Consider the following 25084-nt stretch of genomic DNA (forward strand, 5'->3'; position numbering starts at 1 on the left):
AATGAAAGAAGTTTTTCAACATAGTGATAATCAAATGTAAGATTAATTTACCAACTGGGGCCATACATAGGAACCACCAGAGACATGACTTAAGCCATCAAAGGTGACAGCACACAAAGGTGACAGACTAAAAAGATTATTGTGGAGTGAAAAGAGAGGGAGAGAGTGAGGTGAGGAAAAAAAAAACTTTCAACAGATCAAGGTGAGAGAAAGATCAAAGATGATGAATGAAGATTTGCAGCTCATTCCACTGCAGAGAGTTATGGACTGTCTTTAACTGGTGTGATACCCAAGAACTCTAGAGGGTTTTATACATGTGTCAAAATTGCCACAGGATGTTATAAAGAAACTGGGTTATTTGAAGCAGCGATGGACAGTGAGGCCCAGTGATTCTGACAAAGAGAGATGGGAGAGGTGCTCAAGGAATATGGTATCTGTGTGGAAAGAAACAAGACTGGTATCCTCAGGAGAGATGGTACAAACCACACTACACAGCACCCTAATCTCTGAACCTGCAGGCAAACTTCTACATATCTGGATATGAATCATTTTGGCTGCTTGATGCATGTGCTTATTTCATTCAGATGCTGCTTCAGACTACAGAAGATGATGCTGATCCCTCATAGCTGTCCTACGCTACTTTCGGCAATGCATGTGGCTCCCAGTGCGGAGAGTTATGCGGGAGATGACTGCATGACAGATTGGAAAAGCACCTGTGTCATTTCTCAGTGCATGGCTCATGCCGCTTCATCATGTGAACATTACATCTTTTCACATTTCATTGCCTCTGCTGTCACTGTGGATGATGCTTTTGCAAAACAAACATGAGTTCTATTTCAGTCTTGTGCATTGCTTCCTCACACGCAAATATTACATGTGCAAGTGGACCTTTTTCCACCTTAAATCCCATTAATGTGTAAATGTATGAAAAAATATTCACTCTTGTGTAGTTTAAGCAACACATAACCAATTAAAACAGATTCCGTGGTAGGTACCATTTCTCCTCTGAGGTTTGGTGGCTGGCTGTTGGAAGTTAAATTAAGCACTGGAGCCAATGGACTATAAGATGGTTTAGGAAATAAGGGAAAAAAGGAAAAGAGAACCCACAGTAGAAATCACTTTGTTTTCTTTTTATGTAGGACACATAGGTGTCGTACACTGAGATGTTCATTTTGTATTATCAGATTTGTTAATATGCATGCCTTAATTTACATAGAGATGTATGTTAGAAACTATGCACCAATGGTAAATATTTGCTTTGTTATAATTACAGCAATGTGAGCAATATTCTTTCAAAAAATAGGTATTAAGTGTGATTAAGACACAAAAAGAAAAAGCAACATGTTATTTGAGAGAAATGTTATTATGAATGTCTTGTTGTCTGAGCCTGGGCATATGACAACTAATTTTTAATGTTTGAGACACTGAAACTATAGCAATAAAAATATTCCATCTCTCTGTTACTTTCTGCTTCTATAACTACACATTTGTCCACTTTCTCACTTCTGTATACTGTTTTCTGTGCCATATATAGCAGTGATTTTCAGCCTTGGTCCTGGAGGCCCACTGTCCTGCACATTTTAGTGCTTTCCCTGCCTTCACATAGCCACGGGAACTCAATAACAGACTGTTAATAAGATGATTACTTGGATCAGGTATGTTGGGAGCAGAAAACACTAAAAAGTGCAGGGCAGTGTGTCTCCAGGTTTGAGAATCAGTGCTATATAGGATCAGAGTAGTGGTCATAGCTGCTGTGTGAAACGGTACTGCAGTAATCCAAAAAGCACACAAGGTGGCACTGGTGTTCAATTCAGAAAGCATGGTTTAAGGTCACGTCCCATCACGTTAACCTTTTTGTTCTTGCAAACCATTATTTATTCATGGTGAGTCATTGGTGTTAATTGTAATATACAACACCCAGAGCTTTCTACTAATTGTCATTCATTCAGATATAGCAACACTAAATAAAGGTTTAGCATTGAAAAGATGCTAAAAAGTCTGTTCCTTTGTCTCAGGACAAGGTCAACATCTGCACTCACTCTTGTTTATGCCGTTCTCAAATAGCAGCATACCCATGTTCCTGCTTTTATAACCTCACACACTGCAGTAACCTTTTCATTGGCATTTCTGGTAAAAACCCTGAATAGACTTTAACTTATTCAAAATTCATCTGCTAGAGTCCTCACTCATACCAAGCCCTGCACATTACACTCATTTTACATCAGTGACATTACTTAAAGTCGACCTAGTTCATGTCCTTGGTCATATTAAGCATAATTAATCATACCCTACCATTTAAAAAGACAAAATTTATGTTTTCTCTTTGGAAGTGTGGTGACTGAACGTCTTCTGTTTTTGAGAGTGGTGAACCAAGACTATTAGAGCAAGGCCTTCAATTTGGTCCATAAATGTAAAAACTCCGTCAAAACAAGCGTCAAAAGAACACTTTTACAATAACGCTAACTTCTGCTAGCGTCCCTGTGGGATTCTAGGAGTTTTTAACACTAAGGTAATGGCAATTAGTATGAAAATCTTCTGGCAGTTCTAGATTAAGCACAGACATTTGAAGCTTCCATGAGATATTCTGTTTTACTTGATGCTTGTAACAGACATATTAGCATATAGTTTATCCTGTAGTGAGCTCTGGTAATGAACGGATGCTGCTGTGTTTAATTTCTAACAACCCACTGATTAGGCTTTTGTTCCTATTCACAGTCACTGGTGTATCTAAGACTTCCAGAAGCCCTAGTAGGATGTTTTTTTCTCAGAAAATTCCCAGGTTTTGGAAATCAAAACGTGATTGGTTGATTTCTCTTCGTCACTTCGTAATTACATTTATAATTAATCTAATGCATTAGTCCTTCAGAGTTTGAAGTCTTGACCAATAGCAGAGCTTGCCTAGCTATATCTACCTAAATTATACTATGGAGAAACATAATTCCTGACTGAACCCCTTTTTCACTGGCCAATTCAGGAATTTAATCCCTTTGTTTTAAACCAAAATTTACACAAGAGTAGTACCATAATACATGCATGGATTCAATACAGACATAAGTCTATTTTAAAAAAAAAGAACTAAATATTGAAGACATAAATGTTTTAGTTTCCAGAAATGTAATTAATATTGAATTTAGAATATTATTAACCAATTATATCTTGTCTCAGCTAGCTCAGAGACCCTCCCTGATACCATGGTTCACTTGGAAATACATTGTGATTTCAGATTCATGCTGACTTTAAGTATAAAGTCCTGCTTATCATAGCTCCTGTGCCTCTATACACCATCTCACACTCTCAGGTCCACCAATATCAGTTTGCTGGTGGTCCTTAAGACCACTATAACATTAATAGGGGTGGATCATTTAGTGCTGTGGCCCGGATACTTTGGAATGCCATCCATCAAGACTTCATCGACTGTTCTCCCACTTTGAGACTCAGCTTAAAACTTTTTTCTCAACACTTTCACTTTTCTGTCTACCAGTCTCTCTCCCTTCTTCCTATTCTATTAATACTAATAATGGAAATTATCATTTAATTTAGTTTGATTACTGATTTTCTTGCAATTACTTGCTATCAGGCAAGCTGTTTATACTGTTGAAAATTCAAGTGTACTTATTTACACTTGAGTAGAACAAACTCAAAAAGACAAGTGATAGAGTACGGGGCGGAGTCATCCAGAATTCCTAGTGAATGATTTGATTTTTGTTTATTAGCTCTTATTGTTCCTTCAGATGTGGTTTTCAAACAACAGTTTGTAGTCATTACAATTATGTCAATCATGTAATAATGTATTTACCCCAACTTAAAAGCTCAAGTTTCCCCAACACTATAGTCTGTGTGATGTCTACTTACATTTTAAGTTAAAAAAACATAAAAAAAAAAAGATTTAAAACTTCATTTGAGGCAGCGAGTTACCTCAAAAAGTTTGATTAGACTTATCACAGTTTACAGTGCATTTCACCTTGATGCTACTCCTCAGAAGATAAACACTGCACTCACATGTACTGACACTTGAATGTCTTTTCATCTTTTCAGTAAATTTTTGAGTGCTTCTGGCAGATGTCCAGATAGGTATGTGGCATTAACAAGAGACATGTGCTGTAACTTTGTCTGGGTTATTTGATTCTCCTCTACAAGGTGAACTGCCTGCTGACCTCCTCTAAGGTCTTAGGCCTGTGATCAGATGTCAGGGTATCAGGTGCTAACTTTAGCGGCAGGTTGGTAGCTCTGTGAGGAGCCTCCTCAGCGGTGATGGCCAGTACTGTACTGATTCTGGTCTGTGTTTCAGTGTGCTGGAGCCATCTTGCCAGCTTTAGCATGCTCCCACTACTTATTTATAGTCCTGTTAATAAGCGAGTATTTGGCTGAGAGCTAAACGCAACACATTTTTACAATGTGATTCAGTCACTGATACAATCACTGAAAACGTGCTGCTTTGAAATTGCTTAATACAAACGTGTCCATCATTTCCACATTAATAAAATACAATTTGTGACCTAAAGTTTGTTGATAGCTGTTCATCAATTGTTTCTTCTGACATCAAGTTTGTCTACATTTTGCTGCAGTAACAGCCTTTACTCTTCTGGGAAGGCTTCACACTAGATGTTGGAACATTGCTGTGAGGATTTGATTGCATTCAGGCACAAGAGCATTAGTGAGGTCAGATACTGATGTTAGATGTTTAGTCTTGGATCAAAAATGCCACTGCAGTTTATCCCAAAGTTATTTAGTTTGTCTCTTCAGAGAACGCAATTCCACTGTTCTACAGGTCAATGCAGGCAGGCTTTATATCCCTCTAGCTGATGCTTAGCACTGGGCATTTTGACCTTAGGCTCATGTGTGGTTGCTCCAGAGTGTTTATTCTATTGGTAATGCATGTGTATGGAGCAAGGCACAATTATGAGCACAATAAAAGCCTATGTGTGTAATAAATGCACTTTAATTTACTAATTAGAAGGGGTGTCGGAAAACTTTTAGACATATAGTATACACTAGTATGCAAATGTCAGAGACCATAAAATGGCCAGTAAAAGTTACTGACTCTCAGTTTTTCAAAGAAATCTGCAGAGATATTCTGTTATTGCCAAAGTTCAGTTTTAGAGGTTAGTTGCAAGTCTCTCATGATCCAAGTAATCCAAATTACATTTACATGACACTCTTATTCAAATGTTCAGGAGGTGAATGAAGTGTTAAGAGTCTCAATCAATGATCCTTCTTGTTTTAAGCATAGTGTTGCCCAGGTAAGGAATTGAGCTCTAGCCTGTTGGCAATGGGGGCACCCATTATGTTATAACCTGTGCCAACTGCTTCCAATTTAGACTCTTCAGTCTATAAAACCTCCACATTTCACATGGAAACAGCTATGGACTTTTGCAGATCTTAAGCAAGAGTGGAGCTTCATTTCCTCCTATTTCTAAAATGTACTGCTTGTGTGACACCAATAGTTTCGGTGGTCTAAAAGGTCTTGCACAGTTGTTAGAAGACTTTTGATAGTTTTGTGAACTTCAGTTTTGGAAACTCCTGTTTTTGTTCTGCTTCTTTTCCTCTGACTTTCCTCTTCCTTATGCAAATGGATTGTCTAATCTACTCAGAAATATCTCCTTTTCCATCTATTTTAGATTTTGTAAGGCAGCTGAGGTGAGTTTGGGTAGTTGCTTGTGTTAATGTTAGCGACTTTTTGAAGGAGAACATAATGTCAGTGACTCCTTTGGGAACAGCTTTTGTTGGGTGGACACAGCTGTTACCTCTAGCTGGTTTTAAAGATGGAAAGGATGGAAGAGTTTAAGTGACAGTAGGGTGCACAAAGGTAAAGAATGGATAAATTAAATATTGATAGATTTGATGTTATATAGAATGTATAGAATGTACATACAGAGTTTAATGGTCTTTTTTTCGGTGCTAAAAAATGAATAGCTTGTACACAATGGCCTTGTACACAATTTTGAATAAAAAATTCAAAGTTCATGAAAATTCATGAGTGCTGTATATTACATCAATGTACACCTGAAAGACAAAATTGTATTTTGTTGATATGGAAATTTGAATCAAGTAAATTAAATTCATGGCAAATTATTAGTGTATGTGTATCTTTTAAGTGCTGGTTGACTTTAAAATGAAAACAAAAACAGGACATCATAAATCCTACAATTGAGCCCTAAGATGAATCCTTAATCTGATGATGGCGACAATTGTAATTGTAATAATGCAGGCCAATAATTGATACCAGATGTCCATGGCATTATAAAAAGATGAGTTATAATGACAGGCATTTTATGACACTGGATATGTCACTGCAGGCTCCTTTATGCACAAATGAACTTCAGCAGAATGCTACTCTACCAAACACCGCTCTCCTCTGAGGTGATAAATAATGCCTGGGCACTTTGTTACATCAACATTTGCATGACCTCCTCCTTCAAAACACTAGATTAACCGATTTCCTGATTGACATTGAAAGGTCCTAGGCTGGATAGCACTGACAGGACTCTCTCTGCATACCGTATTGGGTTTATTGTCCAGGCTCTAAATTGGTGGGACACCGACTGTAAATAAGCTCGCCTCTTCTCCGAGAGCAATAAGTCTTCATTCGGGGGCTCTGTCAAACGCTCCACTGCTTGAGCCGCCCACTGGAAGGCCGCTGAATATAGAGTATCTCTAATAGAGATGCTTCACACCATTGTAAATGCCTTGTGCAATCAAGACAAGATCATTCTCTCAACATAAGAAGGAAAATTATTTCCTTCCCTTATTATACTGAGTAAATCAGCTTTACTGCCCGAGGTACGAGTTAAATTGCTGACTTGAGCAAATGTTTATATCCCATATTGACTATCCCTAATTCACTCTTGCACACAGGCTTAGCCAGAGGTGGGTAGAGTAGCTTAAAACCATGCTCATAAGTATTGTAACTCCAGTGAAATAATGACTGAGGTAGAAAAGAAAAGAAAGTAGCCTAGCAAAAAACAATAGAGTTCCCAAAAGAACTGTAGTGGAGCTTATGGCACATCCAGCATCTATCAGTGTAGGAAGTGAAGTTTGTTAGCCATTATTCTGCTCTATTTTTAGTCCATTAGTCTAAAGTAAAACAATAAAGCATGAAAGTAAGAGGTGTGAACAACAGCAAAGCAGCTTAGGAGCTGAACCTCCAGAACAGAATGAAATTAAACACAAATAGAGAGTTAGTAGCTTAATATGAAGCTGGAGTGGGAATGAAGAAAAAGCAGAGTACTTATAAGTATATATCTGAGTAATAGCAAAAGTATTATCATTTGAAAAGGATACAGTTCAGCAGTGATTGCTGCATTTTATCACAGGAGTTTCTGCCTTTTTATATTATTTTTAATATAGACACGTCTATAATGTCAAAAGAGAATCCAGTCAAGGTTTGTGACCAAAGATTATCAAAGGGAATTCAATGGATGAATCACATTTTATGCATAATTCAGTCAATGAGATGTAAACAGTCATGCTGAGAGGTTTGATGTGAAATGGTTCATTGTAGAGAAACTTACTGATTTCTTTGCCATGGTGGTGATAGGAACCAGGGATCTCAATGTCAACAACCCACATTTAGCATTTTATTTACTATCCAAAGATGAGCTGTAAACCTGCATGTTTCTCCTGAGTTTTTGTGATAAAATAGTAATAAATCTGAAAAATGCTAGAACACCCTAAATGTATCTCTCCACAATTAAAAAAAGGTCAACCAGTGGCCTTGAACATACCATTAAACAGGAAACATCAGGAAATGTATTTGTAACTATATGTAAAAACAACCTACAGGTAGCTTTTGAAGGCATTAAACTCTCTAGATATTTGGTTCCTATCACCATCACTATAAACAATTCTGGCTCTTTAACCTTTTACACCAAACCACTCTTAATGACTTTGTTTACATCTTAACCATTTAATTATGCAGAAATCTTTTGAATTCTCCTTTAAGAGTGAAAACCTCTCTCTCTCTCACTCTCTCTCTATCGGTCCTCGTGTGGGGCCTCTCTCAAAACTCCTTGCTCTCCACCGTTCCATATATAGGCCCGAGAAGCATCTGCAAGAAAAGTATCTCCTTCACCATTGCCCCTGCTCTTTGCCTTTGCTCTTTGTACCACACTGAAGGAAGTCCCCCTCCCAGGCCAAAAACCCCTGCCACCCCAATCGCTGCTCTGCTTTCGTTCTCTTTGGCATGTAGAAGACAGCAGCAGCAGCAACAGCTGAGGAAACCCAGGACGTGCCAAAACCAAGGATTTGGATTTATCCAAAACCAGTCTTTTCTGGGATTTTTGTTAAAACTTTCATTTAACTTTATTTTCTTCCTAAAGGATTCTGTTGTCTTAGGTAAGAAGGGGGGCTTGTGCCAGGGGAGTGCTTAAACTGCAGGGGATGAATGCCAAACTCGGGGTGATAAAGGCAAAGTTATGTAATGAGCTCTTAATCTTAACTTTGACTGACACGCGAGAGGGGCTTGGGCTGATTTATTCCTCTTTACACTGTTCCACCCAAAACATGGACAAGATTTGCTGCTTTTGAACTGAGGCTTGAGGTATGCTTTCAGTGTTTCCAGGCATTAATAGTATAAATCACTGCTATGAGATAAAGTTACTCCTGAAGTTTGGAGTTTCAGAGAACACAGAGCATCATATCCTTTTAAGAACAGGTTTTCAAACAAATGTTTCTGATCTTCAAATGACTCATGAATGACTTATTAATTGCGAGGCTGTCCATGCAGACACCAGGCCTACTCAAGGGCGGACGTTCATTGACCACTCAATGACTGTTGGTATTTTTACTGCTTTTATGAATCACATTCACTCAGTATATAAAAAAATAGCAGCAAGGGATTTTGTAGTAAGGCCTTTTTTTAAATAGTGCACAGTAATTTTGCAGATGCCCTGGTGTGGACGCGCAGGACATTTGAGGAATTTGCTGAGCCGGGCGCACTCCTCTGCTGGCGGTGGATTGATTTAGTTTGCTCAAACAGAAATATCCTCACTGCAACAAGAGACTTGTTTATGCTACTTCTAATGCTTTCCTCTCTAAGAATTATGTTAAAATGTTTGCATTGAAAAACAGGATGCAGATAAAAACATGAGTCTTATTGAGCTTTTTGTGGAGGTACTTTTTTAGGAGAAGAAATTTTCAGGATCAGTAACTGTACCTGCTGTTCAAGTGTAGCCAAAAATAACTGGTGATGATTGAGTTACTAGCCCTGTAGTCTAAATGACTCTCTGTCTATCACACCCTGTAAATTCTCACAATTAATTTAGAAGGACTGTTTAAAGGTGTTAAGCCATTGCCTTTAAAAGAGCCAAAATATTTGCAATAGTTTTGTGTATAATAACCAAATATTGTAGATATCAATTGTCTAATAGATGTCTCCAAAGAAAAAAATGAGTATGAAGTAAAGTATGGCAGTTTCTTTATTATGAACCTGCTGACATGGTTCTGTTTACACTAACACAGGCTGTGAAGATGCCCCTGTCTGGAACTCCTGCTCCTCCAAACAAGAGGAAAAAGCCCTCTAAAATAATCACTGACCTTTCCAACATTACACAAGATGGTGAGTATCTCCTCTTTCTCATGAATATGAGAACATGCTCACATCCAGAAGCTGCCACATCTGTATTGTATAACTGATTACCATGGAAAATTATGGTGTCACATTTCTCTAAACTTAGGAAAGCTGTTAACTCAAAACATACTTGTAAAAGTCAGAAGCAAGCTGAAGCACGTGTCAGCAGTTTTCTGTTCTTTGTTTGTGGCACTCGACCGCACAACACAGATATGGCAGATAAAGATTAGGTTGAGAACTAATGGAGCATTCAGAGGAGTTGTAAATATCACTCATCATTAAATGTGTCTTGTGACTCCCAGCACTCTTTAGACCAGAGTCAGCTGGCCTTCTCAGGCCCTGTGTAGAGCATAGCTAACTCTCTGGGTGGAAATCCCTTATGTGGAACATTCAGACAAATGTTCCGTCAATCTGGAACATATGAGGCATGTACTTCTCCCTCACGGAACGGATGTTCATAATTACTTGCCTCAGCTACTCATCTCAGTCCAGAGAATGTACAATATGAGTTTGTGGACCTTTAATTCACTATAAGTATTGTAGTAAAATCAGTCAGGATGTTTTTTGTAAGCTAATTTCCATGTAAATTGGTCATTATCTGCCTAGTTTATACATCAATAAAATAATGAATGTTAGAATGAACTTCCAAATGGGTAAACAGTATGCTGGAACATATTAAAAAAAAAATCCAAAATAGCCCTGCCGCTACTAAACTGACTAAATTCCATAAATAAATGCAAACTGAAATCATCAGAATCTCTTACTGTTTTACATCTGTTGTGTTCATATGACGAAAAGAGAGTGGGGCGCAATCTAACACAAGATAAAATGTGACATAATATTTTATAATATTATTTAATATTTTATATAGTGAAATGTGTTTTTAGTCACTTTTTCGTGTTTAAATAGCAATTAATTTTCACAGCAATTGGTCAGACATTTCTTGAGATTCTATCTAAGACACTCTGAAAGCAGCTTCTTTCATGAAAAAAGAACTGATTTGTGTGTTCAACTCACTATATTATTGCAACGACCCTCCTGTTGACTGTAATATAGCACCACTTTGAAGCATGTAAACAACTCACAGTGAAAGCTAGCAGGGCTAAAGTATAGCCTCCACATGCCAGGGTTAGCTATAAAACAGTATGACAAATAAACCTCCCCAATAAACAATGAAAGAAGTCCATATTCCTCAATATTCAAAACAGTCAACTTTTTGGAAATTTATATGCACAGATTCGTCTAAGCCTCCCGTCAGTAATCATATTTAGTTTTAAACAAATATATTAATGTATTTATGTTGCACAGTATAGAACTCTACTGAGTTAATTGCATTTTGAATCGATTTTTTCAGACTAGGCCCTTAGCCTGTTTCAATTAACCCTGCCTATGGGGTAAGTTGTAATATTTGCTTTTTGATTTTAGCTGCATTGTGTTTTCATTTATAGAAGAGTTTGCTTGTATAAAAAAATTATAATCTTGCTCAACTACCATTAGAATTATTCAGCAAAAAACCCCCAAAAAAACAAAAAACAAAATGCGTTAGGTTGTGCTCGGCTATCTGTTAATAAAAGCACAGTGGCAATGCGAAAAATGAGTGTGTTGTTCTATTGTTCTATCTCACAAATAAGTCTTTGTGTACCAAACGTGGGAACCCATTAGTGCCAAATGTTGAACACACATAGAGCTAAAATAAATAAATAAATAAAAAATTATATATAGCATGGCAATCTGCTTCCTGCCTCCATAAAGTCATTAGCATCATACAGTGGAAAAGCAGGCATATGATGAGCAGTTAGTGTAAGGTGTGTACCCGCCTAATTATCCTCCACTAACAGGATCTCTGAGATGCTGTCAGTGGGTGTCTGTGTGTGTGTATGTGTGTGTGACTTCACTGCTGTCCTCTAATGAGCGACTCTGTGTGAGTGTGACATGAGTGTGTATGAAAGCTGATTAATCCTATCGGATGCTCCCACTTCATCTGCCAGGCACCGCGCTCATAATGACTCGTCTGTTTACAGGACAGCACGTCCGCTTTTTCATTGTCAGCACACAGCTCCCCTTTCACAGCCGTCGAAACCAACAGCCAGATTATAGCCGCTAAGCAGGGATGTTCCAGGAAGATTTCTAGCAGCTCCAAATTCTTCACTCATACTTTGTCCTTTATATATATATATATAAATACATATACATATCGCTATCTATCTCTCTCATGATATGTGATGCATGATTTGTTGTACGCTTGTACTCATACCACTTGATTTCTTTGTCAGTCATGGGCTCAGAGGGAAGAATGTAAGGTAGGTCTGTCAAAAGGAGCCATCCATTCAGTAGTGAAACAACAGGAGAGCAATATTTACTGCAAATCCCCAAAAACCCGCTAATTTATCTTCCTACAACATGCACTGCATCTCTAAAATGCAGTTAGTTCAGAGTGCTGCTGTAAAAAGAACATATAAAAGCTACTAGGTTAAGTGGCACATGATGATTGCTTGGTGGGCTATTGCTCCAGTTAATGACCACCTGACTGGGCCTGCCTGCTGCCCTTAGTTATTGTTGCTATCCCCGTCAAACATTCAGCTCAGGCCACCTATTAGCAAATATAGTAACCCAGGTACAGTTTCTAGACCCAGTGTAAGTCCACCTGTTAATAGTTTGTCATTGAGCTGTGAGTGTGGGCTTCAACATGGATTAATTCAAAACTTTTTCAACTTCAGAAATGACATAAAAACATCATCACTCTTGAGTTAAACAGAATAGCATGCATTTTAATTACTTGTTCTTAAGTAATACCTTTTCACCATCTTTTAGACTAACAATTTGACCAATTTACTGCTACCGTCATCCTCACTACAAGTATGTGAAGAGTTTTTGGAAGTTTTTCCTTTACTTGGCAGAGGAAGTAACATTTAGAGATGACTCTGTTTGAATGTGTCGATCATTATTTTGCAAACAGTCAGTTTTGAGGAAGTTGGTGTAAAGTTTAAAGTCATTCTCAAATTAAAATTCAAAACAAAGGTCAGATCGATAAAGCATTTAAAAAAAATGCCTTTCTAAGCAAGGTCAAACAAAAACTCTTAGGGTCAGATTCATAAAACTCAGTGGTAATAGCGCTACGCCACACAAAATGTGGGGCATGGTACATAAGAGCTATTTATAAATCACCATGGTGATGATTAGGTTTACTGGGAAAATCACCATCAGAATGGCTCAGGCATTATTTTTTGCAGGATTATCTTGTGTTTTGAATCACTACTGCAAAATATAAATGGGATAAAACTTTAACAATGTCTCACATCTCGCAAGCGGTAAACTACACGGTAATCCTTGTTTATGAATGAACAAGCATGTTACTACCATACTATTTACAGTAAACATTAAGGAAAATCTGGTATCTGGTGCTGCGTTTTGTGACATTGGCCCCCTGGCTAAGGGACATTGACCTAATATTGCACTTTATGTTATTATTAAAATCTCACTATAATATAATCAAGAGGTTAATGGCTGTGTAACATATATATATATAGTGGGACAGGATGACCCTTCAAAAAACCTTTGCTGACCAAACTCCATATTAGTGATACTGTTGCTGTGAGTCACCGTTAGTGTCAAAGTGAGACACTTAAGTTCTTTACTTTAAAAAAATGGAACTAGTGATAGGAGCTACATGATCAGCCAAGCATAAGGAATGAAGCAAAAAATGGAAAACATACATATAAACACACACATATATTCACACACATACATATATATGTGTATATATATATATATATATATATATATATACACACACACACACACGCAAAGCTAAAGCAGGGCCAAGAGTCTGATTTACGATGTAATGCAAGCAACGCTCAGCACAACATCCTTCTCTTTGGCATCAGCTGTGGCTCGACTCCAGGGTTTATGGCTGATATCAAACAGGAGAACGAATGAAGGGAGATTTTTATGACGAACGACACAGAAGTGCACTTTCCATCCTGTAAAATGGATCAGATCCTTTTATTGTGAAGTAAAAAGAAAATATATCTTTTACTTTGAGAATTGGTGAGCACTAAGAGGCTTTTGTGAATTCTAGAGTGTACTTAAACTCACACCTCTGGGCATCATGAGCATCCTTGGCTTCGGTCAGACTCTCAGTGGCTGCTGATGATGCTAGCTCATGCTCAGTGAAGTGTCTGAGGTATTTGTCTAGTGCAAAACTTTAACAAGTTATATCACACAAATTATCTGATTAATATGATTTTGACTTAAAACGACATCATTTGTATCCATTGTGTTATTTTCATGTACGACTCTGTTCATGTGTTCCCAGAGGTGACGGAAACAGAGGCCACAGAATTTGACCTGGGGACCAAGATTAAGACCCCAAAGGAGGTGATGCTAGAGGAGCTGTCTCTCATGAAGGGTAAGGGCTCCAAGATGTTCAAGATGAGGCAGCAGAGAGTGGATAAGTTCATCATCAGCAATGAGAACCTGGTAAGTGCGAGAGATAAGAGAGTGTCGCTAAAGGCCTAAACGTGGGTCTTATCCCAGAGTGGAATATCCCAGAAGGACAGAACGAAGTGCTACGTGCAGTAAATGTGGTGTTTAAAGGAAAGTGAATTTGGCTTTAGCTGTCAGCTAATCTTTTTGTAATCAAATTTTTATTTGAGCTTTTTAGACAAACCATACATAACATGACAATCACTAAACATTATTATACCACCCCTTTTACCCTCCACCCACACCCAACCCACATCCCACCCAACCACCACACACATACCCATACATATAGTCTCGCATACTGACGCATAGTCTCTTAGAAATCCTCACAGGACTTAGAAATCTGCATGATAAAAGTAAAGTATTCACATCTTCATTTCCATTCAGTTCCTCATTGTAGCTGTATTTATTTGCTTAGAAAATCTTCAGCTGGACTAGCTGTTATACTACCTTGCAAGCATGCTTACAAGCTCAAAACTCAACTTGGACTCACACTCCAAAGACTCGAGACTTGACTCGACCTTGCACCTTAGACGGCATGAAAGAAAACCATTTTTCATTTCCTAAAGAACCATCTAAGCACTTGCCCTGTCATTGTGAAATTGGGAGTTTGACCCTAGGCGATGCCAGAGCCATCTTTGGCCATGAGTTCAAGTGGACATAATTGGCCTCGCTCTCTTTGGGTGATTAGCATAGCCCTCTCTCTCCCCATCACCCAGCGAGATGCTAGCCAAGTCTGTTATCAGACATAACTGGATTGACAGTTAGTGTTCTCCTCCCATTTTATTTAGTGCGAAAAATGAGGTTTTACCACATATCTGGGTGCTAGCCCTCACACTCCCAGCTTTATGTGGCATGGAAAACATAGCAAGCATGTGAGAATTGAATTATGAGGAAGAAATGGGTAAAAATCCCCCTCCCTTTTGAGTGGATGCATCAACAGCTTCTTAAAGAGTTTATTATAAGAGTCTATGGCTTTGTCCCTCAATTTACTTACTTTTGGCAATATTGACATATTTGTGTGAAAATTATGTATAACTCTGAATAGATTTACATTATTTTTTCTACAATAAATTTCCTTGTAAGTCTAGTTTGATTATGACGATCATAAACTCTTGAAAATAAACGTTTCAGAAAGGGTTCTTTGGAGTGATCCCATAGAAGAACCACTTTTGGTTCTATGAAGAACCTTACACTTGATGGTTTTAAGAACCATTTTGTTAATGAGATGTGTGAGTGAGTGAGTGAACCTTTTTGAAGTTTAAAGAACTCATAAATAATATTTTACTTATACCGTTTGTCCAAGCCAAGACTCATTTGGAACTTTTACATGTGTAATCACTCAATCTTGTGTGTAATCACAAGAGTGTGGCACAAATACACCCTTCACAAAAAAGCAGGTCCATTTCTGACTTGTATGGCATGCTGATTGGTTCTGTGTTTTGTGGTTTTCCAGCAAAATCTCCAGGACTTGGTTCCTTCTCTAGGCTGCGAAGTGACGACTCCTCCTGCTCCAGCCCCAGAGCCACCAAAAGGTATAGTATGGCCTAGACACATGTCTATTCAGTGCAATAATGAGTTAGACATTATGATTCATAGAATGACTAGCAGGCAGAAGAGTATGTATATAGGGATGTATAAGGTTATCTAGAGGTATTCATACATCACAGTTTTCCTTGAGGCTTTGAACTGTTATTTTTCATCATGGTCATCATCAACAGATGAAGTTGATCCTGAGGCAGAGAAGCAGAAGAGGAGGCGTGAATATGTGAAAACATATGTATCGCCATGGGAGCGCGCAATGAAGGACAATGAGGAACTCAAGGCCACCATGAAGCCACAAATGCCAGGGCCTCATGTGCAGCAGGACCTGCCCAAATATAAGAGTTTCAATAGGTACCAATTTGTGTGACTCTAGAACCGTAAAGTAGTGATGTACCAAAAATTTGACCACTGAAGACTTTTAGCTAAAAAAGACAAAAATAAGACTTAAAAGGCTGAAATTACAGGAAAGTTCAATTTCTGTAAGATTAAGTAAACTTACAATAAAGTATCAAAATATAACACTTTACATATCATTTAATGAGTCAGAGAATAAGAATAGAAATAACGGTTAAAAATGCTGTTTCCTATAGCCACATGCAATGATCACCGCTGACTTCTTCTACACACAGCGCCAGCGAATCATCATTGGCAAAACTCTGCAACTTGGTTGTCAAGTCTTCAGTAACTTGGAATGCAGCCATATTAAAGGACTGATTTCATAATAATTCTTTTTATGATTTTAATTTATTCATTATAAAAAAAAAAACAAATAAATAAAGAATTTACAATTTTGTCCTATTTTTGGTATCCATTTTAACCAAGAATTTCATTTTAGATTTCACACTTCAGTAAATAGTGGGCTAATGTCAGTTTCCAGTGTTTTTCATGTAATCAGCTGATTCTGACACCAACATAATAACACTCGCAAAAATGATTAAATTGGGACTAGATTTACCTGGATTAGCATAATTGCTATAGATGCAGTAAATTTGCAGCATTTTAATGAGGTATTTTTTGCTTTGGACTACAATAACTATGCCATCAAATATCACTTTGAAATTCGGCAAATCTAATCTGTCCTCTAATCTGTCCTAAGATGCTATTTTATTTTTTTAATCAAATATCTGCCAATAGCAATATGATCCCAAAATCATTATGCATCTATATCTTAAAACATGTAGTTGTATGCAAAGCCACACATTCTCTGCAGCAAACAGATTCTGCACATGTTTATAAACTGTTACTTTTTTGATTAACTAGTTTTATGAATTTTCTCCCACTCTTTCTTGCAGAACATCTCTAGCTCTGCAATATTCTTGGGCCGTCTTACATGCACATCATATTTAAGATCTTTCAATGATGTTCAAGTCAGCGCACTGTAAGGGCCATTTTAAAAGCTTCAGCTTATGTTCTACAGGCAGTTCATGATATATTTATAGATATTTTGAGGATCATTGTTCCTAAGCCAGGCTCTTTCTAGCTTCAGTTTCTTGACTGACTGTGCCATATTTGCTTTTAGAATTTAGTGCTATTTATTGAAATCCATTCATCCATCTACTGGTGCAATGTTTCATGTGCTACTGGCTGCCACATAACCACAAAGCATATACCTCCACCTCCATTCTGTTTTTTCCAAACAACCATTATGGCCAAATATTTCAAATTTTACCTTTTACTCCACCAGTTTCCAAAATGCCTCTGGCATGTCTAGATGTTTCTTTGCGTACCTCAGATGTTGACTTTTGTGATGAAGTCACAGGTAATGTTTCCCTCTGATGATGCATTCATGAAGATCATGTTTGTGCAACAATAATGCACAGCAGAACAGAGCTCCTCCTCCTGTGTCAGCTAAACCTTCCTGCAGGTCCTTTGCTGTCATGTGGAGGCTTTGCTTTGCCTACTGCCAGCATATTAGCAGTTTCATCTGAGAGTTTTCTTAGTCTTCCAGATCTGGCCCTGCCTTTTTTCTTAATGACATTTCTGAGAGTGGAATTTGCTGGAGCTGGAAACTGTTGTATGCAATTAGCTTCTTTTTCAGATTCTTAGACAGCTGCTTAGAGGAGTTCATTAAGGCTCTTAATGTGTCAATTAAGGCCTAGTAAGGTAATTTTGTCCTAAGACTTTACTACTAGAACAGTGTCCAAATTTTTGCACATGCCATACTACTATCATTACTATGATTTACTATCACTCATTGTATTAATATAATTTATCATTTTTAAAAAACATTTTAAGTTAATGAAATATAAAGTAACTGTGCACTGTATAAGATAGTTATCTGTGCATTGTATAAAACAGTATGCTGCACTGGTCGTGTTTACTTCTTTTCATCTCAAAAATCAAGAAAATGTGTAATTTGGCCCAGCGTGCTCAATCCTTTGCATACAGCTGTATGAACATGAGGGAGCACAGTCCAAATTAGACCTTGAGACTGACTGAGTGACACAAACCCTACTAGACCCTGGTTTCTCATTTCTGCAAACTACCCATGACACATTCCTGCAAGATGCTTTCTCTGCTTGGTCTTACAGGACAGCTCTGCCCTTTGGTGGATTTGACAAGGCCTCTCGCATGCTGACCTTCGAGATCCCAGAGGTCAAGGTGGCCCCTGAGGAGCCGGAGCCAGTGCCCGTTTTCCAGTACGACATCAACTCTAGACCTTCCTTCAACCGCACACCTATCGGCTGGGTGTGTAACGAGGAGCCCAGCCACATCCACATGGACCTGGACGCTATCCCCTTTGACGGAGAGACGGACGACCTCTGAGGACCCTGTTATCCTGCTATAGCACAGACATACTTACATTCTCCGCAATAAACACACACAGTAGTGTGATGCTCACATTCACATACAAGTACATAGATATACATGTGAACATTCATCATGTATACGCACACATATATATGTGCCTGCTCTGTCTCTAAGGAGTTGGTGCACTCACATATCAACCTGATAGAGGAGGAACTGTAATAGATGTGTATGTATTTGCATGGAATGCAGAGCAGCCCAGATGAGATCCCACTTGGCCTATTACATTTTCGTTCTTTCCTGTGCCATTTGCTGTTTTCACGGATGGAAGCCCATCACAGCATATTACACATAGCTGTTTTTATGTTTGCAAGATATTACGCTTCATTCGCTGTAATGAAACCTCTTCGTGACAACATGGCCTACACATGGCAAAGAGGCTAGACAGATTGCATATGTTATGTCTATTTAGCAGTGCAAGGAACCTTTATTCATTACTGTGGAATGATCTCTGAACACAAAAATAAAAGGAGTGACAGTGGAGAACTGATTTTTTATGCCTTTGCATGACACTGACTGCGGAGGTCACTGGTCAAGCTGAGTAATAGGACTTTTGGGGGTCACCTTTCACCCTCTAACCACATTACACACTACATTCACTTTCGGTCCACTAGAACGTAGCACGCAGTCTTTTAATCCTCACCACAAAGCTACATTCAGGAAAAATAAGGAGTGATTACGTAATGGATTTGCGCGCAATTGCGCTAGATGGCAGCACCGAGCTCAGGCTGTGATGTCAGACTGGCAGAGGCTGAAAAAAAAAACACGCGCGTTCTCGCGAGAGCTCGGCGCGCAGCCGTTGGATGGCGCTAGTGCTGCTGCCGCTGTTGGATGTTTCGGAATGTGCGGCGCAGGTTTCGCCCGGGTTCCGCTCGGCTAGCGGCACGGGAGCGCATCTGGCCGGAGGGAGCGCATCTGGAGCAAGACGCAAAGGTGAGTGTGCGCTTTCCTAGAACTTCAGTACGGCGGTAAAAAGGCGTGGAGCGCAGCAGAGGCAGAGACAGCGAGGCTGAGAGTGGAACTTCCATTCCGTCCAGCGCTCCAGATGTTCTGGTGTGCTGCGTGTTCGTGAGGCGTTTTAAATCTCGGTTTGTTCCCGGATCCGGTGCTTTGTGTGCGTGGCGCGGGGCCTCTTCTCTCCTCTCCTCCTCTCTTCTCTCCTCTCGTCTCCTCGGCGGTGGACAAATGCATCGTCACGCTCAGCATCCCTCATCCCAAGCGCCCGGACAGCACGAGCCGCGCAATAACAAACCCCGTCAGACAGTTCCTGTAGGTTCCTGTGACCCATCCTGCCGTTACGCAGCCCCTCACTTAGTTTTTTCCTGCGTTATGAAATTCCCACCCGTTTCGCAACAGCCTGCGTCGACTCACTTGCGTCGTACTTGTTGATGGGATCCCAAACTATCCGCTCCTGGAGGGTCTGCTGCGTTCAGCTGGACTTTAATGCAGCGTTAGTGCGCTGCTCTCGTATCTTTTGCCTCACGCCGTCATGTGTGCAGCATCAGGCAAGCACATGGTCCAGCCAACCGCAGCTCCACTAATAAAGTTCCCCTGCCCTCTCTCTGTCTGGAGTTTCATTGTTCTTGCTAGTGGACAAATGTTCCTCATACTGGATCTGTGTAACAAGGTATGGATGATAAGCAATAGTTTGAATCCATTATTTTTTCCTGCTTTTGGACCCTTTGGAAAAAGTTTGGATTCAGGTATTAGGGGACAGCAGGTCATATGAGACAAAGTGTTATATGATAACATGTCATAGGACATGAAAGATGAAGGCATTGTTTTAATCAGCATCTAACAAAAAGTAATTCAGTATTTTAATTAGCCATATTAATACATGTGAATGTATTTTACTTTGTTTATGTGAAAAAGAATAGGCCAGTCGGCATCAGCAGAAATTGAAAGAGTTCTCCTGTTTCCTGGTGACCCGGAATACCTGAATGCACCCAGTGCATGTTTAACGCTTTACATAAAACTCTAGTGTTCAGTTCAGGGGTGTTGTCATTAGACATTGCCATGATACAATATGATTTTGGTATGAAAGGCAAATATTGGTGATTGTTTTGACACTCTGCTTGAGTGAAAAATGGATTACTTTCATCTTTGAACCACAAATCAGTGGAGAAAAGAAAATTTAATGAAATTTGTGGAGTGATGTATATACAGTGGGGTCCAAAAGTCTGAGACCACTAGTAAAACTGCTTCTATTTTGCATTCTTTTCTAATTTTAATTTAAAACAAATTTGTCCATGACAAATTATGTTATCAGCAAAGCAGTTGAAATGAAAAACTTTGAACTTTGAAATATTTACATGAATTTCTGAATTTTTTAGCATTGGTATGTATACCTTTTGCCTTAATGGCACTTGAGTTGGCATGAACTTCACAAGTTTGTGCAAAAGCCTCTGATGAGTAGATCACATCCACCTGAGAGTCGTGTGAACATGAGCTTCAGCAGTTGGGTTAAGATGGAAAAAGTAAAATCTGACTTTTTTATATCAAAGGTAACATGGTCAGTGTCACATACTTGCTTACATTTGGAGCATGAGCTAAAATAGTGCCAAATATTTCTTCTTCATTTTATTTCATCACACCTTTTCTTTGTTTTTAAATCTTCTTGTTGTTTATTTCTAGGTTTAAATGAAAAAAAATCCCATGTTTATAATGTGCTCTCAGAATTATTGACCCCACTGTACATTAAGTTGATAAAATCACATAAACTTTAAAATAACTGCGTTGGTCATGGTGCAGTTCAGGGTCATTTGTTATGGCTCCCTATGTTTGAGATGCAGCAGAAAGTTTGTAAGTGTATAATTGTTCTTGACTGAGGAGAAAAGCCTTACAGATCAGGCTCTCCCTGTGACAGTGTTTATTTTAATTGTTGAATTAATGTACTTGAATTAACCAATAAGCATTCTGATGGCCGTTTCATCACTGTCTTTGCTAGTCTGTGGCCTCATTAGCAGAAGCGCTGTGTTTATTGTGGCTGTTTGTTTGTTTGTGACCCACATTGGACTTGGCTGATGGCTGTTCCATCCCTGACAAAAGCTGTTGAGGCCCGTTAAAAGCCCTGTGTGCTTTTTTTGAAATCGGCAGTGGGCCGCGGGAAGGTCATCAGCAAAGCATTGCTCGTCGTTCCAACGAGCCGTCAGTGGTGCTGTTAGAGGCATGAGCAAAATGAAATGAGGAGCTCTCTGAGAGCTGGTTGAATTGGTCTTATGGTGCAGGTCAGAGTTCTTACCCAACATTATTGTAGAGCTGTTTTAAGCTCCCTCTCCTGGCCCATCACTCAAAGTGTTTACAGCTGAGGGGGAAAAGAGGAAGATTGGATTTTTATCAGCTTGTGTGATTATATATCTTCTAGAGGCTGAGTGGAATTACTCAGTAGTGTTTGCTGTGATTGAGGAGAGAAGTGGTCACGTGTCTTAGGCCAGAGGTGGTCGGCTTTTCGTCCTGGAAAGCCGGCAGAGTTTGGTGATTTCTTGAATTAATCACACCTGATTCAACTAATCAGTTAATTACTAGGATTAGTAGATGTGTTTGAGAAGAGAAAGCACCAAACTGTGCTGGTCCGTGACCCTCCAGGACTGCAGTTGGAAATACAGAGGTAATAAAAAGTGATTAGCATTAGTGCCTATTCATTTCAAAGGAATTTGCTCAGTGGTGCATGTGCCTCCAGAAGTATGCGTTTTGGACATGGTTACTTTCTTCCAGCACTTTCTTCCAGCACCAAAATAAGCTGTAAATTTCACAAGGCTGACCACATTAGAAATGCAGAGATACGACCTGCTGTGAAAAATGGCCAGTTTTTGATTCAATGTTTGTCTGATGTCATGAAAACTAACACATTTATGTATATCCATCTATTCAGCCTACAGCAGTTTAGCCCTGCCCATTCATGCTTAAGTTATAAGGTGTGTTTCAGCCCGGACTGCTTTTTGAATGAGGCAAGATACAGGGTGAAAAATCAGAACAGACTTTATTTAGATATAACTGTCTTAAATTTACAGAATTAAAAGCCTGTGTAATTCTATGGCACAGAGAGAGGTTGGAAAATGGTCATGTAAAAATAAATTATGACAGTTTTTAGTCCATTAAACTACATAAACATTGTAAGGACACCTCAGGGGAAAATGAAATACAAGAAAAATGTACTCATGCATGAGTACATTTTGTGAAAGCAATAAGACAAGGAAGAATTAAACTGCTTTTCTGAGTGTCCCCGGTTTTAAGATTTATAAAGTTTGGCCACTACAGGGCTCAGTCCCTGAGTTCAAAGCTTGCCACACATTAATGTTGTAATGCGTCTGCTGCCTTTTCATATAAGCGACTTTTTAAACTTAAGCCACTTTGTACCTTTTTCTTTGCAAAGAGTGTGGCTTTTTAGTTGTGTAAAACTTTACACTTTTCCTACCAAAATCTCTTAAGGTAATGCATTTGAGAGCTGCTGAAGCTGAACCATATGAATATGTATTGAAGATCATCCTCTCTGAGTTTTGGTAATCTAAGCTCTTTGACATGTCTGTAATTGGAGTCAGGTGTGCTTTTTAATAATTTTTTAATTTTTTTTTAAAATTTTTTTTAATTTTTTGTTTTTCTAAGCATGTATGTAATATTATGTAACATTTGTTGAGATTTGATCTGCTGTCTCCTTGTGGACATGGAGGGAGTTTGTTTAGCCATAAAATTTATCTCAAAAGGGCCAGTTAACCAGTATAGTGTACTGAATCATTTCTGGCATGAAGTCTTAAAAAGGTAGAGCGTGCTTGAAGGGTTAACTTTTGAACAGTAGACAACATTCCCCAAGACCTTCCTAAGTTTTTTCTTAAATTTGTTCTTAAGCAAGGTCTTAAGAAAAGGTGTCAGATTTGTGATGTGTTCTTAATTTGCGGAATTGTTCGCACCTTTGTGCTCTTGAGTGTGTGTAGATTCTGTTCTTATCTAAGAGTACTACGTATGTGGGTTTTAAGAAGAAATGTATTGTTAAGAATGGTTGGTGAATTGTATTGGTAACCAGACAAAAAGACATTCTTGCAGTGAACTCTATAAAAGGTCATGTCATTTGAAGGGACATTTCTGACTTTAAGACACAGCATAAGAATGCATGACAACTCCTTTTTACTCTTTGTACAGGAATAGTAACAAAGGAAGAGTGACATACACGTCAAATGTGTGCCTTTATTTAATGTGACACAAAAGAAAAAAAAAAACACATAAAGCTGGCTAAGGCAGGAAATGGAGGGAGAGTCAGGGAGAGGAAGATCTATCACAACATGACATGACATCTTGATCTGCAGCTGTAACCTCACCAGTCTGCTACGTCTTGTTCTCCTATTTGCCCTTGACTTTATAGTGACTTTTTATGTCTGCTTTGTGGATACAAACAAAAAAATATGTTCCTGTGGAATTTGTGTTGATGTAGATTCATTAACATATTCACAGCTGTGTTTATATAGATACACTGGTCATTTTTAGGGGTGTAATGATACACAAAATTCATATGTATTGTGTTTTTGCACAATGATACAATACATATTTGATGCTGAATAAGGGTGTAATGATACTCAGGTTTTCAGGTTTGATGCAGTTTTTGATTCTGATGCCAGAATCAAATTGATTTGATTTCTAATTCTACAGCAGTATATAAATCTAAAAATACTTATAAGTAAATATAAATACACTGCTATATTAATATACTACTAGGGCTGAAACAATTATTCAACACCAGCAATAATTACGACAATAAAAATTGTCAACAAAATATTTCCATTGTTAATTTACATTTTCAAGTGACGTCCATCCTAGAGTGAGTTAAAGACTTCACTTGAAGAGGGCAGCAATTCACTTATAGTGCCGTACCTCTGTGAGCAGATAGCAAAAGAAAAAGAACAATCACGGCTGAAAGTTTGGGAGCATTTTCACAAACAACATATGCAAGTCTGACTTCCGCTTTCCACAGAAGCTTAGTGTTACTGTTGACCACTGGTGTCTGGTCAGTAAATGGTTGCTTTCCATCTATGCTGGTGTTCTTACAAGCTGATCTAATGTTACTCACTGATGACGCACTGTACGTTGTTTATCATAATGAGCTAACGTTACCTTTAGTTGTTACAGTACTAATGTTAGTCACTGGAATATTCATAGTCATAGTTTGTGTTAATCAGAAATAATTTGCGAGCTATTTAAAAATATTACAAGCACAGCAGCTTGTCCTGTTGTAGTGTTGCATACATTAGCTAGCTAGCTATTGATTAATTAGCTTAAAATACAACTAATTTTGTAAACATAATTTTCATATAAAAAAACTTGCTCATCCTGGAATCCTGTTTACACAGAACTCTTCTGTTGAACTAGCACATTAAAATGTTAAACCAAGTGCTATAATGTTAATATATGTATTTATTAGTATATCGCTTATTTTTAGGTATTGCTTTCTTACTTACTGTAGCTCAAATAAAATAAAATAAAAAAAATATAATATGGTAGTAATTTAACTCTTGATGATCAGGACCTCATTTTGTTAGAACATTGATAAATGTTTTATTATTGTTACAGGCCACACCTAAGCTGCTGATCGATTATTAATTGATTAGTTCACAAGAATAACCAAAATATTCATTTTTGCAGTCCTGTATACTACAGATGTGTTTGGCTCAAATAAATAAAAGTTTTCCAGCA

At 38.4% G+C, this 25084-nt stretch overlaps 2 protein-coding genes across 2 annotated transcripts in view; both read left to right on the top strand.

Moving 5' to 3' along the window:
* The first annotated feature begins 8030 nt into the window (after nt 1–8030).
* Nucleotides 8031–18408, top strand: myoz1b (myozenin 1b). Its single transcript, XM_036572396.1, has 6 exons — nt 8031–8334; nt 9460–9556; nt 13884–14047; nt 15510–15588; nt 15775–15949; nt 18130–18408. Exons 2-6 carry the CDS (start codon nt 9469–9471, stop codon nt 18362–18364), a joined length of 741 nt encoding a protein of 246 aa, XP_036428289.1. The 5' UTR covers nt 8031–8334; nt 9460–9468; the 3' UTR covers nt 18365–18408.
* An 824-nt stretch (nt 18409–19232) lies between these two features.
* The window catches only part of LOC118809256 (inactive ubiquitin carboxyl-terminal hydrolase 54-like), a 131595-nt gene continuing 125743 nt past the window's right edge, over nt 19233–25084 (top strand). The window contains exon 1 of the mRNA XM_036572394.1: nt 19233–19339. The gene's annotated coding sequence lies outside the window, so the exon portion shown is untranslated. The remainder of the gene's footprint in view (nt 19340–25084) is intronic.

Source organism: Colossoma macropomum, unplaced genomic scaffold (genome assembly GCF_904425465.1).
Source record: "Colossoma macropomum unplaced genomic scaffold, Colossoma_macropomum, whole genome shotgun sequence".
Taxonomy (NCBI): domain Eukaryota; kingdom Metazoa; phylum Chordata; class Actinopteri; order Characiformes; family Serrasalmidae; genus Colossoma; species Colossoma macropomum.